Here is a 16,123-nt window from a genome sequence, read left to right as displayed (position 1 = left end):
ATGTAACAATATTTATTAATTATATAATTTTTTAAAAAAACTAAAAATTTTCGGGTCAACTTGGGTCAACGCAGGTTAGACCCGAACCCAACCCAACCCGTTCATTTTTTTTCGAGTCAGCTATCGAGTCCAACCCGATCTGACCCAAACCCGAAAACCCCAATCTCAAACCTAATTTTTTCTGGTTGAACCGTGTCGGGTTGGTAGATCGTGTCTGATTTTGACACCCCTATTAATAAATAATAAAGCTCGTTAAGATTCGTAAGATGATGCATAGCATCCTAATCATTCAAGCGCGATTTTAAGCATTTACCGATGATCACAAGCTGGTTCCGCTCATGTGTGGTACCCTCTATCTCGCCACAATAACTCAATTAGGCAAGAGCTGGTTTTTTAGTACACCATTAATGTATGCAGCTGTTTCAACTTACTGAGAGGCCATGCTCGAGCCAATCAGCTCGGCCAGCTGCAATTTGCAATTTAATACGTGTTTCAACTTCAAATATAATAAGGAAAGGCTTATCATTCTCTCTCATGAAAACCTCGCTCAAACCATACTCAAAATTAATATTATTTAAAAACAAGAACCTTTCAAGAATGGAAAAAATTGGCCTAAACAGACTCCCAATATGATTAAATAAATTCATCACAAAATCTCAGTTGTGTCAAACATGAAGCATCTCCCAGCACAAGGAACTCCGTATATGACCTACGAAAAACCAAAATTGGGAAAGCACAGCAGTTTTAAATACTGAACCATGGTACGAAAAGGAATGGCACGCAATACACAGAATAGAGATTAGCCTATTGTTTTAAATACTGAACCATGTTACCTTGGATTACCTTTCTGTCACTACCGTCTCTGTGTTTTCCCAGTGGAACGCTTGCCAGAGAACAAGTGTTTTGGCTTGAGAGTAGGAATGACTCTATCCGCCTCTCCTCTCCGAGCATCCTTGTTCCTGTTCTTGATAGACTTTTTAGCCAATTTAATAGCCTTCTTTTTCTGAGCTGTATCTTTGAAACCCTCTCCAGGCACAACTTCACCTGGTGGTCGTGACTTAGACCTAGATCTTGAAAGAGATCTTGAATTCAACCGCATCTTCTTGTTTGGTTGGTCATCATCCACATCCATAGATACGGCTCGATCATTGTCATCCCTATCAAGGGATCTCTCCCTTTTACGACCCCTAGACTTACTCCGGGCACGGTTAATCGCCTTGGTCGGATCAAGACCCAAAGATGATAATTGTCTCCCCATCCTTTCGGTTGTAAACTTTTTATCTTTATCAAACTTTCTGGGCACGGTTGGCCGGCTCTCAGCAGTGCTCTTTTTGATCCTATGCTGTTGGATAAGCAAACTTTTCTTTTTTCTGATCTTTGCAAGCGCTAATTGTTCTTCAGGGGACAACTCGGCTCCATCCATCTCAAAGTCATCATCAGCCTCTAGACCCTGTTGGATACCTACTTCTTGCTCCAATTCCTCGAGCCTCATTAATATATCGGGGTCAACAAAGTCGTATACATTGTGCCCATCAAGAATTTCTGGCATGATATCTTCTTTCCACTCATCATCCGCTAAAATATGATGCTTCCTCAAGCTTGCGGAGTACACACCAGCACCTCCATTCTCTTCCTCAAAGTCTCTCTCCAGCTTCCTCTTTTGTTTCTCTGAAGTTGCCTCATCTTGCTTTTCCCGGGCTTCCAAAACAGCTTGAGGTATACAAGGTGGTCTCTCCTTCTGATCACGAGGCTTGGGCATGGCAACGTGGAAGCGGTTCAAGCAATCATTTAACTTTTTCGACTTCATTTTCATTTCTACTCGCTGATCCAATAATCTCTCACAAGCTGCATTCTTTACAGCAATTACTCCTTCCTCGGTCAAAGTGCTCATACTCAAAAGAACACCTTCATCTGTTGGCTCACCACCTTGACCTATTACAATTTTCATAGCCTCTGCTTTCATCTCCATCACCAACTTCTTATCATCGTCAGAGATCCCTTCAATTGGCTGCAAATCAGTTTTGTTACAGACAATGATCAATGGTTTGTTCATAAATAGTGACTTGATGCTGTGAAATAGAGCTGCTTGCTGTGCAATACTATATCCACAAGAACCAGAAATATCCAGGAAGAACAACACAGCTGCTCTCAAGTGGGCAAGAGCCGTGATGCTGCACATTTCAATGATGTTACGATCCTCAAATGGCCGATCCAAAATACCTGGAGTGTCGATCACCTGGTATCTAAGATACTTATAGTCTGTATGACCAACAAACAATGACTTTGTGGTGAAGGCATAAGGCTGGACATCAACATCGGCCCTCGTAATTTTGTTTATGAATGAACTCTTGCCAACATTCGGGTACCCACAAATCAAGACCGTCCTAGTATTTGGATCAATTGACGGTAGCCTCGCCATGTGTTGTCGTATCTGCTCGAGATAAGCCAAACTTGGCCCAATTCGTTTAATCACTGTACACATACGACCAAGAGCAGCAACCTTCAGTGACTTACATCTGTAAAGAGAATCTCCATACTTCAATAATTTAACATAGTCCTTCGCAATCTTAGCAATCAAGTTCCTGGCAGTATTGATTTGTCCTAGAGCAAGCTTGTAATGGTCTTTGTTATAGAGAACATGGAGCAGATCACCATAAAAAGGATGTATATCATCAAGCCGAGGGAACTCGTCGATAATTGTGGAAAGCTTCTCATGAAAATTCTGTTGCGTAAACTTCACTTTGCGCATGTAAAACCGGCGAAGGCGTGATCTGGCATATCCTTTATGAACTTGTGTCGGTGTTCGCCGTTGGGTTCGAGACAGGATAATGTCTACAAATTCTTTCCCCGTGGGGACCACAGTAATCTTCTTGAAATTGTACTGAACCATCTTACTTTCCTTCACAATCTACAGGGAACAGAAAATAAGAACAAAAATCAGTATACGAACTATAAAGATAATCAGTCTACTGCATATGTCATAAGCACAAAAAATACAAGTTCATAACTAGCGAGCAAAAGATGCCTCGACAGAAACTGCGGATTCGATCTAGCAAACATATTAAGCTCAATAAGAAAAAATTATACGAGTAATCATAACTATAGCCAGGATTTAATGACTGGATATCGAGGCAATGAAAACGAAACCCATGAATATCGTTAAAAATTAAACAAATGCTTGCAGTTTATGGATACAACTCGACATCAAACAATATGTAAGGTCATCTCCAACACTGCACCAAAATGGTTCAAACAGCGTTAACATCTCCAACAGGGCCTGCGCTATTTATCCAAAATAGGGCAGCCCCTTTTATTTTTTTTTTATATTTATTATAAATATTTATATTTAAAATTATAAATATTATTTGAATAATAGTATATTATTGATTTTATTATTTGAATAATTAGATATTTAATTATAAAAATTATAAAATAATAATAGTTCATTTTTAAAATATTTATTTATTTACTTTAATTATAATATTTAAAAACTAATTTTTTTATAATTTTTAATTAATATAATTTAATACCAATACAAAATTACAAATACAAAATTGAAAATATATTAAATAAAATATAATAATTAATATCCGTAACAGAAAAAGAATATTTAATATTTGAAAGAAATGATTTGGAGAATAATGTTGTATTTGGTACAGAAATCGCACTATTTTAGTGTGAAATTTGCACCAAAATAGATTTTATGGTGGAAGATAAATAACATAACAACGAAAAGTAAATTGAAACGATCGAAGGATAAACCGACAACGAACTAAGCTGAATTTGTAGGAAATGAACAAATAGTTGCACAAATCTGATTCTCATTCTAGTCCACAAGCCCAAATCCATCAAATTTGATATACAAAAAGTTGCAAATGGAAATTTAAACAACAAAACGAACCACGGAGAAATTTGACAGTTCACGGTTATTCGGTAATAACAGGTGCACGCTAACTTAAACACAAATAAAACTAATATAGACTCCAGTAAAATATAAACGTCACAAATCCTTACCGAAATTCAGAAGAATAGGGCTGGTAATCAGCGGCAGCGGCAGCGGCAGCGGCAGCGGCAGCGGCTGCGCAGGGTTTTCGTGGAGTCCAGCTGCAGCAGACGTACTTATAGAGGTTTTAAACCTATACTTGTCTAAGCGTTTGGGCTTTGGGCTCTGGGCTTTCATTGAGTATTTTTTATTGGCCAAACCCAGTCTAGAAGTCTAGAATGTACCGTACTAACTTTCACAAATTTTTTATAAACATTAATCATTGTTGGAATTGATATTTGTGTAGCCCATATAGGACCAAACAGGAGTTTAAACAAATCGAATTCTGTCTGAGTCCAATATTTATAAAATATTAAATTCAAATTCGGATTGAATCAAGTATATTTGAGTTTGATTCGAAACTCGAAAATTTTAAATTTTTTAGCTCGAGTTTGATTCGAAATAAGTTTGTTTTCGGCTCGAAATATTTGAACATATTCGTGAGTTATTTATTTAAACTATTGTCCTGATATTAAGATTCGAGAAAAAATGTTTGAAAGTTCGAAATATCCGAAAGTTCGAAATGTATATATATTTAACATATAATAATATATTAAAACTCGCGAACTATCGAACAAAATAATTTTTACTCGAGTCCGGCTAAGGAAAGTCAAATCTTTTGTGACATTTATTTTAAGTTTGTCTTATTTGTCTTATAAAGTCTTTGTTTTTTTTGGAAAAAAATGTATCCAATCACCGTAACTCCATGATAAACAAATGCCATGATTGCACGTAATTGAGACCGGGCATGTAACCCAATGGTCTCACCTTTGTCGGATTAGTCGGTTTCTCGGGTTCGATCCCCTTCTCCGAATGAGTTGTTATTTAAAAAAAAATCATTCCACGTAATTTAATATTTTATGATAGTCATTATCCATGTGTTAGCGGTCACTGTAGACTTATTACCATTAAACACCACCTCCAAGTTTGATTGCTTTGATGTCTGAACATTCTTTTCTAATTCAAACATTCACAATAATAATAATAAATTTTTTAATTATTTTCTTTTAAAATTATGGATGAATTAACAATTTAGTTATATCGAGTAAAAATTAAAAACCACACTATGACGCTCTAAAACTTGTATTGAGAATGACGTATTTGTTGTGAAAAAGTAAAAATTTATGATAAAAAATAAAACAAACTCTCAAAATTTACCAAACTACACACTTTATAATATTTTTCTCTCTACTCAATTGTGAATTTCTTCACAAATGGTGAGGCTATTTATAGAACCTCTTTGATAATAATCCAAAAATAAAATACATCATTACCTACATCATCACACACAAATTTCTAATTTTACAACTCTTATTTTCAACATTCAAATATTCAACAATTACTTTTTCAACATTCAAATCTTTTATTTTCAACACTCCCCCTTGTGATGATGATCATGATACGATGATGTCTTCATTACGTGTTTTTTGTACTGCCTCGTTAAAAACCTTACTAGGAAAAACTCATTGGGATAAAAACCATAGTAAGGAAAAAAGAATGCAGTAACGTAAATCCCCCTCATGTTGACACAGACAATTCTTCACAAATTTCGTAGATTGCGCATCTCAATATTATATATGTGATTTCTGAATATTGTCGTAGGAAGTGCCTTTGTGAAGAGATCTGATGAGTTTTCAGTTGATTGAATGTGACGAACATTAATACATTTATTTTTCTCAAGCTCCTTGGTGAATGCGAAGAACTTAGGAGAAATATGTTTAGTTTTGTCGCTTTTTATGTATCTCTCTTTCATTTGAGCAACACATGCAGCATTATCTTCATATAGTATCACAGCCTTCTCGTCGAATGATAATCCGTATGAGATTTGGATATGTTGGGTCATTGATTTTAACCACACACATTCACGGCTTGCTTCATCTAGTGCAATAATCTCGGCATGATTTGATGAAGTTGTTACGAGCGTTTGTTTCTGTGAACGCCAAGAAATTGCAGTGCCTCCACGAGTAAATACACATCTAGTTTGGGAACGTGCCTTGTGTGGATCAGATAAGTATCCAGCATCGGCATAACCAATTATACTTGGATTACCATTTTTTGAATACAAAAGTCTCAAGTATGTCGTTCCTCGTAGATAACGGAATATATGTTTAACTCCGTTCAAGTGTCTCTTTGTTGGATATGTGCTAAATCTTGCCAACAAATTTACGCCAAAAGATATATCAGGCCGTGTACAATTTGTAAGATACATAAGGGCACCGATAGCACTTAGATATGGTACTTCTGGACCAAGAATATCTTCATCATTTTCACATGGACAGAATGGATCATTTTCTATGTTTAATGATCTAACAACCATTGGAGTACTTAAAGTATTTGATTTATCCATATTAAAACGTTTAAGGATCTTTTCTGTATAATTTGTCTGGTGAACAAACATTCCACATTCTTTTTGTTCAATTTGTAAACCCAGACAATACTTGGTTTTTCCAAGATCCTTCATTTCAAATTCTTCCTTCAAGTATGACACAACTTCTTGAATTTCCTTATTTGTTCCAATGATGTTTAAATCATCAACATATACAGCAATAATTAGGCATTCAGATGTTGTTTCTTAATGAAAACACAAGGGCATATTGAATTATTTACATATTCCTTTTTCATCAAGTGATCACTTAGTCGATTATACCACATTCGACCGGATTGTTTTAACCCAGATAATGATCTTTGTAATTTCACAGAATAACATTCTCTGAGTTTTGAACTTTGTGCTTCAGGCATCTTAAATCCTTCAGGGATTTTCATATATATATATATATACTACTATCAAGTGATCCATATAAGTAAGCTGTAACAACATCCATAAGACGCATTTCTAAATTTTCAAATACCGCCAAGCTAATCAAATACAGAAACGTAATTGCATCCATCACGGGAGAATATGTTTCTTCATAATCAATTCCAGGCTTTTGAGAAAAACCTTGTGCAACAAGTCGAGCTTTATATCTTACTATTTCATTTTTCTCATTTCGCTTTCGAATAAAAACCCATTTGTATCCAACAGGTTTTACACCTTCAGGTGTAAGGACTATAGGTCCAAAAACATTACGTTTATTTAGCGAATCTAATTCAACCTGCTTGACATCTTTCCATTTTATCCAATCCTGCCGATTTTTACATTCACCAAAAGATTTTGGGTCATGATCTTCATTATCATTTATGATGTCGTTTGCCACATTATAAGAATTATAGAGATAGCCGATGAAATCCTTGTGTTTCCTAATTTAATTGACCAAACTCAGCATCCAGTCAAAATTTACCAATAATCAACTGGGCACGATAGTGTTCCGTATTAATTAAAAATAACATTTTCGTTTTGTGAAAATATTCCTAAAATCTAACAATCGAGATAGCTGCAATCGATAAATTTAGTTTCGTCGATTTAATTAGACTATATATGTTATGATAACACAATATACCTAATTTATCGTCATTCATATACCAATCATGCATGACAATTACAGATCATTGAATTCATAGATATCAGTAAAAAATATATATGAAATTAAATTGTCAGATTAACCGACATATAACTTTCATATAATTAAATCATAAAATACTTGAACAAAACAAGAATAGTAAATTAAAGCGCAAAAAGCTTCACGACTATAAAATTGAAATAGTATAAATATTTATTGAATCAAAAATAAAACATAGCCTAGACTTCTTCAGAAGAGATGAAAAATTCATACGTCTCCTTGTATTTCACGTTGAAGAGATAAGAAGAAGAAGAGCATGAATGTAGTGACCCGTTCCAGAATCACCTACTAATCAGAACTTAAGCATGCAAAATTAACATTTAAAACTGAATCAGGTAAACAGCGGAAAAACAGTAATACAACCCAATCGAATCTGTAAGTACAAAATACTTAAACAACCAGATCGAACTAAATACCAAGAACAAATACCAACAACTACAGGTCAACCTCTGCCAGCTCCCTGTCCACTCCCTCCTGGACCGTCTAACCTGAGACCTGCCCCATCGAATAGGGTGTCCAAAACAGAGATAAACCGAGGACGTGAGCATAAAACGCTCAGTACCGAAAGCATGAGTATACAAGACTATGACATGCATGTATGCAAAATGTACTGGATACCAGGATCTGGGTATATCGAAATACTGCTCAGACAAATGACGTCAAGGTATGTAGCACTCTGCGCCGTCGCACCAGGAGGTGGCTCCCATACCAAATGAACCTGTGGATATACCGGTGACCTGACCACCGTCGGCCAACGGGGTCCAACCATCCACAACAAACGAGGGCTGAGCACCCTCTCAACAGGCTATCTCAAAGATAATCAGGCTCAACATGATTATGCAAATGCCGCATAATAAACCATGCATCATATGACAGATAATAATGCAACATATAAACATGCAACACATAGTAAAGCATACTCAATCCTGCTATCTCGGATAGTACTTTCGTACCTCAAACCAGTAGATCCTAGCAATCAGCCCTAGAATCAAGCCTACAATCCAAGTGATACCATATCACTAAACCACATCTAAAAGCCTTAACTAGACTAATAGATACTCCCAAATCTCAAAGGGAACCCAGAACTATACCTGCGTCCGTAGTCAGCCTACTGATGCCGCTAGCCTCCAACTAGAGCACAGCTCCGCTACAAAACCAGTAGCTCCCCGCTAGTGCCCGAACCTCGGGAAAAGACTAGAAACCCATCAGAAACGACTAAAACGCTCTGGAACTCTCGGAATTGGCGAGTGAAAAGTGAAGCCTCGCGCTTCTATTTATAGACAACGATCGGACGATCCGATCCACTTCGGACGCTCCGATCCGGTACACTTCGGACGATCCGATCCACTTCGGACGATCCGAACATTGCATGTCTTCCACGTGTCCAGCCACCTGTCTTCGGACGATCCGAACTCTGACATGACATGACTCGTCTGACTCCGAACAGAACGGACGATCCGAACCCACTTCGGACGATCCGAACCAACTTCGGACGATCCGAACCCGGTTCTGTCCTTCCGATCCCACCGAAATACAATTAATCCAATAATTAACTCAAATTAGGCATCGGGATACTACATTCTCCCCCTCTAAAAAGGATTTCGTCCGCGAAATCGAGTCTGAAGAATGACAATTCTGAACAACAATACATTCAACTTAAGAATGAATTACAACTGAAAGCACAACTGAAATTACAATCATAACTGAAAATACTACAACTAGAACAATTCTGGATGCTCTGACCGCATGCGACTCTCTAGTTCCCAAGTAGCTTCTTCAGTACCTCGGCGCTGCCACTGCACTAAGACAAGAGGAATAGTCTTATTCCGCAGTACCTTATCCTTCCGGTCTAATATCGAAACCGGTCTTTCCACAAAAGACAAATCCGGATTCAGCTGAACTTCTGTTGGATGCAAAACATGAGACTCATCCGCTACGTATCGTCTCAACAAGGACACATGAAACACATTGTGAACACTAGACAGATACGGTGGCAAAGCTAATCTGTAGGCCAAATCTCCCACACATTCTAAGATCTCTAAAGGGCCAATGAATCTCGGAGATAGCTTACCCTTGAGTCCAAACCTCAGAATCCTCCGAAAAGGTGATACCTTGAGAAACACTTTCTCGCCTGCATCAAAATGAAGAGGTCTGCGCTTGGTGTTCGCATAACTTGCTTGTCGATCCTGAGCAGTCTTAATCCGCTGTTTGATCACAAGAACTTTGTCCATGGCCTGCTGAATCAATTCTGGACCCTCGACCTGTCGTTCTCCGACTTCTTCCCAGAACAAAGGAGTACGACAACGTCGACCATACAATGCTTCAAACGGAGACATACCAATACTCCTATGAAAACTGTTGTTGTATGCAAACTCTATCAGTGGCAGATGATCCTGCCAAGCTGGCCCGAAATCCATCACACAAGATCTCAACATATCCTCAAGAGTACGAATAGTCCTCTCTGACTGACCGTCAGTCTCTGGGTGATATGCAGTACTCAGACTCAAGGTAGTGCCCAAAGCTTGCTGAAAGCTGCCCCAAAATCTAGATGTAAAACGAGGATCTCTGTCACTAACGATACTCACGGGCACACCATGAAACCGTACAATCTCCTGAATGTACAACCGTGCCATCCGATCGAAAGTGAAATCTCTGTTATACGGAAGAAAATGGGCAGACTTAGTAAGCCGATCCACTACCACCCAGATAGCATCTCTATTCCCCACAGACATAGGCAAGTGAGTCACGAAGTCCATCGTGATATGCTCCCACTTCCACTCTGGAATAGGAAGATTCTGCAACAAACCTCCAGGTCGTCGATACTTAGCCTTCACCTGCTGACAGACTAGGCACTTGGAGACATACTGATAAACATTACGTTTCATACCTTTCCACCAAAATCGAGTCCTCAACTCCTTATACATCTTGTTGCTCCCTGGATGAACACTCAACTTGCTACGACGAGCCTGGGACAAAATCTCCTCCCTCAAAGTGTCATCTTCCGGTACAACAACACGACCAGATAAGCACAAAAGACCCTCGGACTGATAGTGGAATCCAGAAGTATTATCTCCATCAGCCAACCGAGCTAATTTCTGAACCTTAGAATCAGACATCTGAGCATCTCTAATCCGAGAATACAAAACTGGCTCGGACAAAATAGTAGCTATACGGATACTCTCTGTTCCCTTCCGATGCTTACAATTGAATCCCATCGAACAGAAATCCTGAATAATCCCAGATACAGCACAAGTCTGAAGAGCAGACAATCTCACCTTCCGACTAAGAGCATCGGCCGTGAGATTCGCAGATCCTGGATGATACTTGATCTCACAACCATAATCCTTGAGTAGATCCATCCAACGACGCTGACGCATGTTCAACTCAGCCTGAGTGAACAGATACTTCAAACTCTTATGATCAGTGAAAATCTCAAATCGCTCACCATACAGATAATGGCGCCAGATTTTCAAAGCAAAAACGATCGCTGCTAATTCCAGATCATGAACAGGATAGTTTTCCTCATGAGACTTCAACTGTCTCGACGCATAAGCAATCACATGCTCATTCTGCATCAGAACACACCCTAGTCCCTGCAAAGAAGCATCGGTGTAGACACTGAAACCACCAGATCCAGACGGTAAAGCCAAAACAGGCGCAGATGTCAAACGTCTGCGAAGTTCCAGAAAACTCTCTTCGCACTCTGATGTCCACTCAAATGAAACATCTTTCCGAGTGAGCTGAGTGAGTGGCTTAGCAATCTGAGAGAAGTTGACAATGAAACGGCGATAATACCCAGCCAATCCCAGAAAACTGCGGATCTCGGCTACTGTCGTTGGACGCGACCAGTTCAATACCGCTTCCACCTTGCTCGGGTCAACTGAAACTCCCTCGCTAGAAATGACATGACCAAGGAATACAACCCTGTCAATCCAAAACTCACATTTACTCAACTTCGCATAAAGCTGATTCTCGCGAAGTGTCTGCAAAATAATCCTTAAGTGTTGTACGTGTTCTTGCTGATTATGCGAATAGATTAAGATATCATCTATAAACACCACAACAAACTTATCCAAGAAATCCCGAAATACCCGATTCATCAGATCCATAAAAACTGCTGGTGCATTCGTCACCCCAAAAGGCATAACCAGAAACTCATAATGCCCGTACCGGGTCCTGAATGCAGTCTTCGATATGTCTCCCTGATGAACTCGAAGCTGATGATAACCAGATCTTAAATCAATCTTGGAATATACAGAGGTACCTTGCAGTTGATCAAATAAATCATCAATCCGTGGCAACGGATACTTATTCTTTATCGTAGCACGATTCAACTGCCGATAATCTATGCAGAGCCGCATAGAACCATCCTTCTTTTTGACGAAAAGAACTGGTGCTCCCCACGGGGACACACTGGGTCGAATATATCCCTTGTCAAGAAGATCTTGCAACTGCTGTTTCAATTCCTGCATCTCTGATGGAGCTAAACGATAAGGAGCTCTAGAGATTGGTGCCGTGCCTGGCACTAAATCAATGCCGAAATCCACTTCCCGAACGGGAGGAAAACCAGGAATCTCCTTGGGAAAAACATCCGGAAACTCGCAAACCACTGGAATGTCACTGATACCGACACTAACTGCGGACGAATCAATAGCATAGATAAGGTAGCCTTCCCCGCCCGACTCTAAAGCACGACAGGCTTTCAGAGCAGAAACCACAGGCATCGGGGGTCGCGCTCCCTCTCCATAGAAAAACCAACTGTCGCCCTCAATTGGACGAAACTGCACAAACTTCTGATAACAGTCCACAGTAGCTCTAAACACAGTCAGCACATCTATTCCCAGAATGCAATCAAAATCCTCCATCGCAAGAATCATCAAATTAGCAGTTAAAATATTACCCTCAAACTCTAGAGGACAACCCAAAACTAGACGTTTAGCTAACACCGAATGACCCATCGGTGTGGAAACAGATACCACAACGTCCAAAGAAGTGAAGGGTAATGCATGACGCTTAGCAAACCTCGCACATATGAATGAATGCGATGCACCAGTGTTAATGAGAACGTAAGCAGGTAATCCACATAATAAAAACACACCTGCGATAACTCTCTCGTTCTCCTCAGCCGCCTGATCCTGGTTAAGAGCAAAGACCTGCCCTTGAGTACGCGGTCGGAGGTTAGAACCCTGAGTAGACTGTCCCTGCTGTGGCCTCTGATGAACTGAAGCCTGAGAACCAGATCCTGATCCTCCGCCCGTCTGTGGACAATCTCTCTTCATGTGGCCCATCTCACCGCACCTGTAACAAGCACCCGCAACCTTGCGACAACGCTCCGTCGGATGATCCTTCCCGCAATTATGACACGGGCCTTTCTTCCTCCCAAAATGGTGAACTCCTCCAGATCCAGAGGAAGAAGAAGTAGATCCAGCCTTCTTAAATGTTTGGGCGCGGGGACCCAAAGAACTAGTAGGACGAGCAGACTGCATGGCTCGACCTCTCAACAAACTGCCCTCAGCCTGGCGACAACGATTTACAAGGCCCTCATACGATGTCGGATCATCGCAGACAACAACCCGATCATAAATCTCCTGATTGAGGCCCTGAAGAAAATGGTTATACTTGGCACTAGCATTGTCACTGACATGTGGAACATACGGAAGCAACTCAAAGAACTTCTGTTGATACTCATCAACAGACAAACTTCCCTGCTTCAGATTGATCAACTCAATCGCCTTGGTCTGCAGAAGAGCTGGCGGAAAGTAAAGCAGCATGAAAGCGGCTCGGAAATCGGCCCAAAGAACTCGACCCTGTCGCTGAACTATCGGTGCAGAGGTAGACCTCCACCACTTACGCGCACCACCCTCCAGCAAGAAATCAAGGGTATCAATTTGCTGCTCCGCCGAGCACTGAAAAGTCTTGAAGCAGCTCTCCATCCTCTCAAGCCAATTCTCCGCAACATCCAGAGTCTCACCGCCCGAAAGAGGTTTCGGCCCCATCTGCAAGAACCGATGCATACTAAAACTCCGAGGCTCATCACGACGGTGTTGACGACGTTCTCGATGCTCTCGGCGACGCTCCCGATCGTCGCGGTCTCCCCAGCGTCCAACGCTGCCATGACTACTAGCATCGTCGTCAAAACTAGACATCTCTTAGCTACAAAAGTTACCAGAGATTAAACCCAAAAGAACAGTTCTAAATCCCAAAATCTTAATGCATGCTCTGATACCATAAATGTAGTGACCCGTTCCAGAATCACCTACTAATCAGAACTTAAGCATGCAAAATTAACATTTAAAACTGAATCAGGTAAACAGCGGAAAAACAGTAATACAACCCAATCGAATCTGTAAGTACAAAATACTTAAACAACCAGATCGAACTAAATACCAAGAACAAATACCAACAACTACAGGTCAACCTCTGCCAGCTCCCTGTCCACTCCCTCCTGGACCGTCTAACCTGAGACCTGCCCCATCGAATAGGGTGTCCAAAACAGAGATAAACCGAGGACGTGAGCATAAAACGCTCAGTACCGAAAGCATGAGTATACAAGACTATGACATGCATGTATGCAAAATGTACTGGATACCAGGATCTGGGTATATCGAAATACTGCTCAGACAAATGACGTCAAGGTATGTAGCACTCTGCGCCGTCGCACCAGGAGGTGGCTCCCATACCAAATGAACCTGTGGATATACCGGTGACCTGACCACCGTCGGCCAACGGGGTCCAACCATCCACAACAAACGAGGGCTGAGCACCCTCTCAACAGGCTATCTCAAAGATAATCAGGCTCAACATGATTATGCAAATGCCGCATAATAAACCATGCATCATATGACAGATAATAATGCAACATATAAACATGCAACACATAGTAAAGCATACTCAATCCTGCTATCTCGGATAGTACTTTCGTACCTCAAACCAGTAGATCCTAGCAATCAGCCCTAGAATCAAGCCTACAATCCAAGTGATACCATATCACTAAACCACATCTAAAAGCCTTAACTAGACTAATAGATACTCCCAAATCTCAAAGGGAACCCAGAACTATACCTGCGTCCGTAGTCAGCCTACTGATGCCGCTAGCCCCCAACTAGAGCACAGCTCCGCTACAAAACCAGTAGCTCCCCGCTAGTGCCCGAACCTCGGGAAAAGACTAGAAACCCATCAGAAACGACTAAAACGCTCTGGAACTCTCGGAATTGGCGAGTGAAAAGTGAAGCCTCGCGCTTCTATTTATAGACAACGATCGGACGATCCGATCCACTTCGGACGCTCCGATCCGGTACAATTCGGACGATCCGATCCACTTCGGACGATCCGAACATTGCATGTCTTCCACGTGTCCAGCCACCTGTCTTCGGACGATCCGAACCCTGATCGGACGATCCGAACTCTGACATGACATGACTCGTCTGACTCCGAACAGAACGGACGATCCGAACCCACTTCGGACGATCCGAACCAACTGCGGACGATCCGAACCCGGTTTGTCCTTCCGATCCCACCGAAATACAATTAATCCAATAATTAACTCAAATTAGGCATCGGGATACTACAATGAAATTCTAGCTTTGTTGGTTGTGTGCGCCTTCGTGCTTCTTCACGTGTGTATGCTTGTTGGGTCAAGGAGAGAAGCCCACCAATTAAAGAAAACCTAGTGTAAAAACTACCAAAAGGGAGTATAGAGTTTTTATGGAATAAAACTCTATACTATATTTATTTCTCAATTAAAAAAATAACAAAATCTCTCTCCATATACTTTTCACAAGTCAAACACCATAATTAGGAGTTCTAAATCTGGTATTATCTTTACAATTTTCGAACTTCAGATTCTGTTGTGCAGACAACTAAATAATAGTCCTAAGGCATGTGTGATCACGCCTTGTGGAAAGTCCACTTCTGATTTTCTCTGTTTCAACTCCTCCACAAAGTTCATATTGACAACTTTACTTTTGATATAAAATCACATTTTCTAGCCCGTATTTATCCCAAAAGTAGAAAAATTCCTCCTACTACAAAATAACACATAAGCGTATCAATTAAGCACGTCGGAAGTGACAATAATGAGAAATACGACAAAAAAAAAACACAAACTATTATGAGTCTATCAATATACACACGCAAATATGTCATTTAAAATATTTTCTCACTCACACACCCATCATTCCCACTCAAATTAATCTATTTTATACAAAAATTGGAGCTCAATTTACACATTCTTCAATAAATTGACACATGCACCCTTCAAATTAGGGCTCTATTTTATTTAAAAATGGTAATTCCAAAAGGGGGAAAGAAGACCAACAAGAAGAACATCTAAGGTAGGAAGAGAGCGGACAAATATTAGATGAAGCTAGGAAAAGAAAACCTGAAGAGGAAAAGAAAAAGAGAGATCAATTTAAGAGAGGTGGTGGAATTTCCTTGTTTATGAGGTACTATAGTTTTTTATATTTTTATACAGGTAGGTGTATTAGGATGTATTGCTTTCACTCTTACATTATAGCAATGGAATTCATTATCTCAATGAAAATTTATTTTTCTGTTAAACTCATGCTTCTAGGGCTTAGGTTTT

At 40.1% G+C, this 16,123-nt stretch overlaps 1 protein-coding gene across 4 annotated transcripts; it reads right to left on the bottom strand.

The window, feature by feature from the left end:
* Window positions 1-232: 232 nt before the first annotated feature.
* Window positions 233-4,145, bottom strand: LOC140833804 (nucleolar GTP-binding protein 1-like). 4 transcript variants are annotated; one of them, XM_073198229.1, is made up of 3 exons: window positions 4,015-4,145; window positions 834-2,908; window positions 233-709 (listed from the first exon to the last, which is right to left on the bottom strand). In XM_073198229.1, the coding sequence occupies exon 2, from the start codon at window positions 2,888-2,890 to the stop codon at window positions 854-856; it is 2,037 nt and encodes a 678-aa protein (XP_073054330.1). In that variant the 5' UTR covers window positions 2,891-2,908; window positions 4,015-4,145; the 3' UTR covers window positions 233-709; window positions 834-853. The 4 variants fall into 4 exon arrangements, with proteins under 4 accessions (XP_073054330.1, XP_073054331.1, XP_073054329.1 ...); XM_073198230.1 differs by having other exon boundaries at window positions 844-2,908; XM_073198228.1 differs by having other exon boundaries at window positions 233-2,908.
* Window positions 4,146-16,123: the final 11,978 nt, after the last annotated feature.

The sequence above is a fragment of the Primulina eburnea genome, chromosome 6 (genome assembly GCF_022965805.1).
Source record: "Primulina eburnea isolate SZY01 chromosome 6, ASM2296580v1, whole genome shotgun sequence".
NCBI classification, from domain to species: Eukaryota; Viridiplantae; Streptophyta; class Magnoliopsida; order Lamiales; family Gesneriaceae; genus Primulina; species Primulina eburnea.
The sequence above is the reverse complement of the archived record's forward strand: the minus strand, read 5'-3'. Positions and strand labels throughout refer to the sequence as shown.

What these genes read in the sequence shown, in the direction of transcription:
- LOC140833804 (XM_073198228.1), bottom strand. Translation starts at nt 2,890, where the DNA reads ATGGTTCAGTACAATTTCAAGAAGATTACTGTGGTCCCCACGGGGAAA.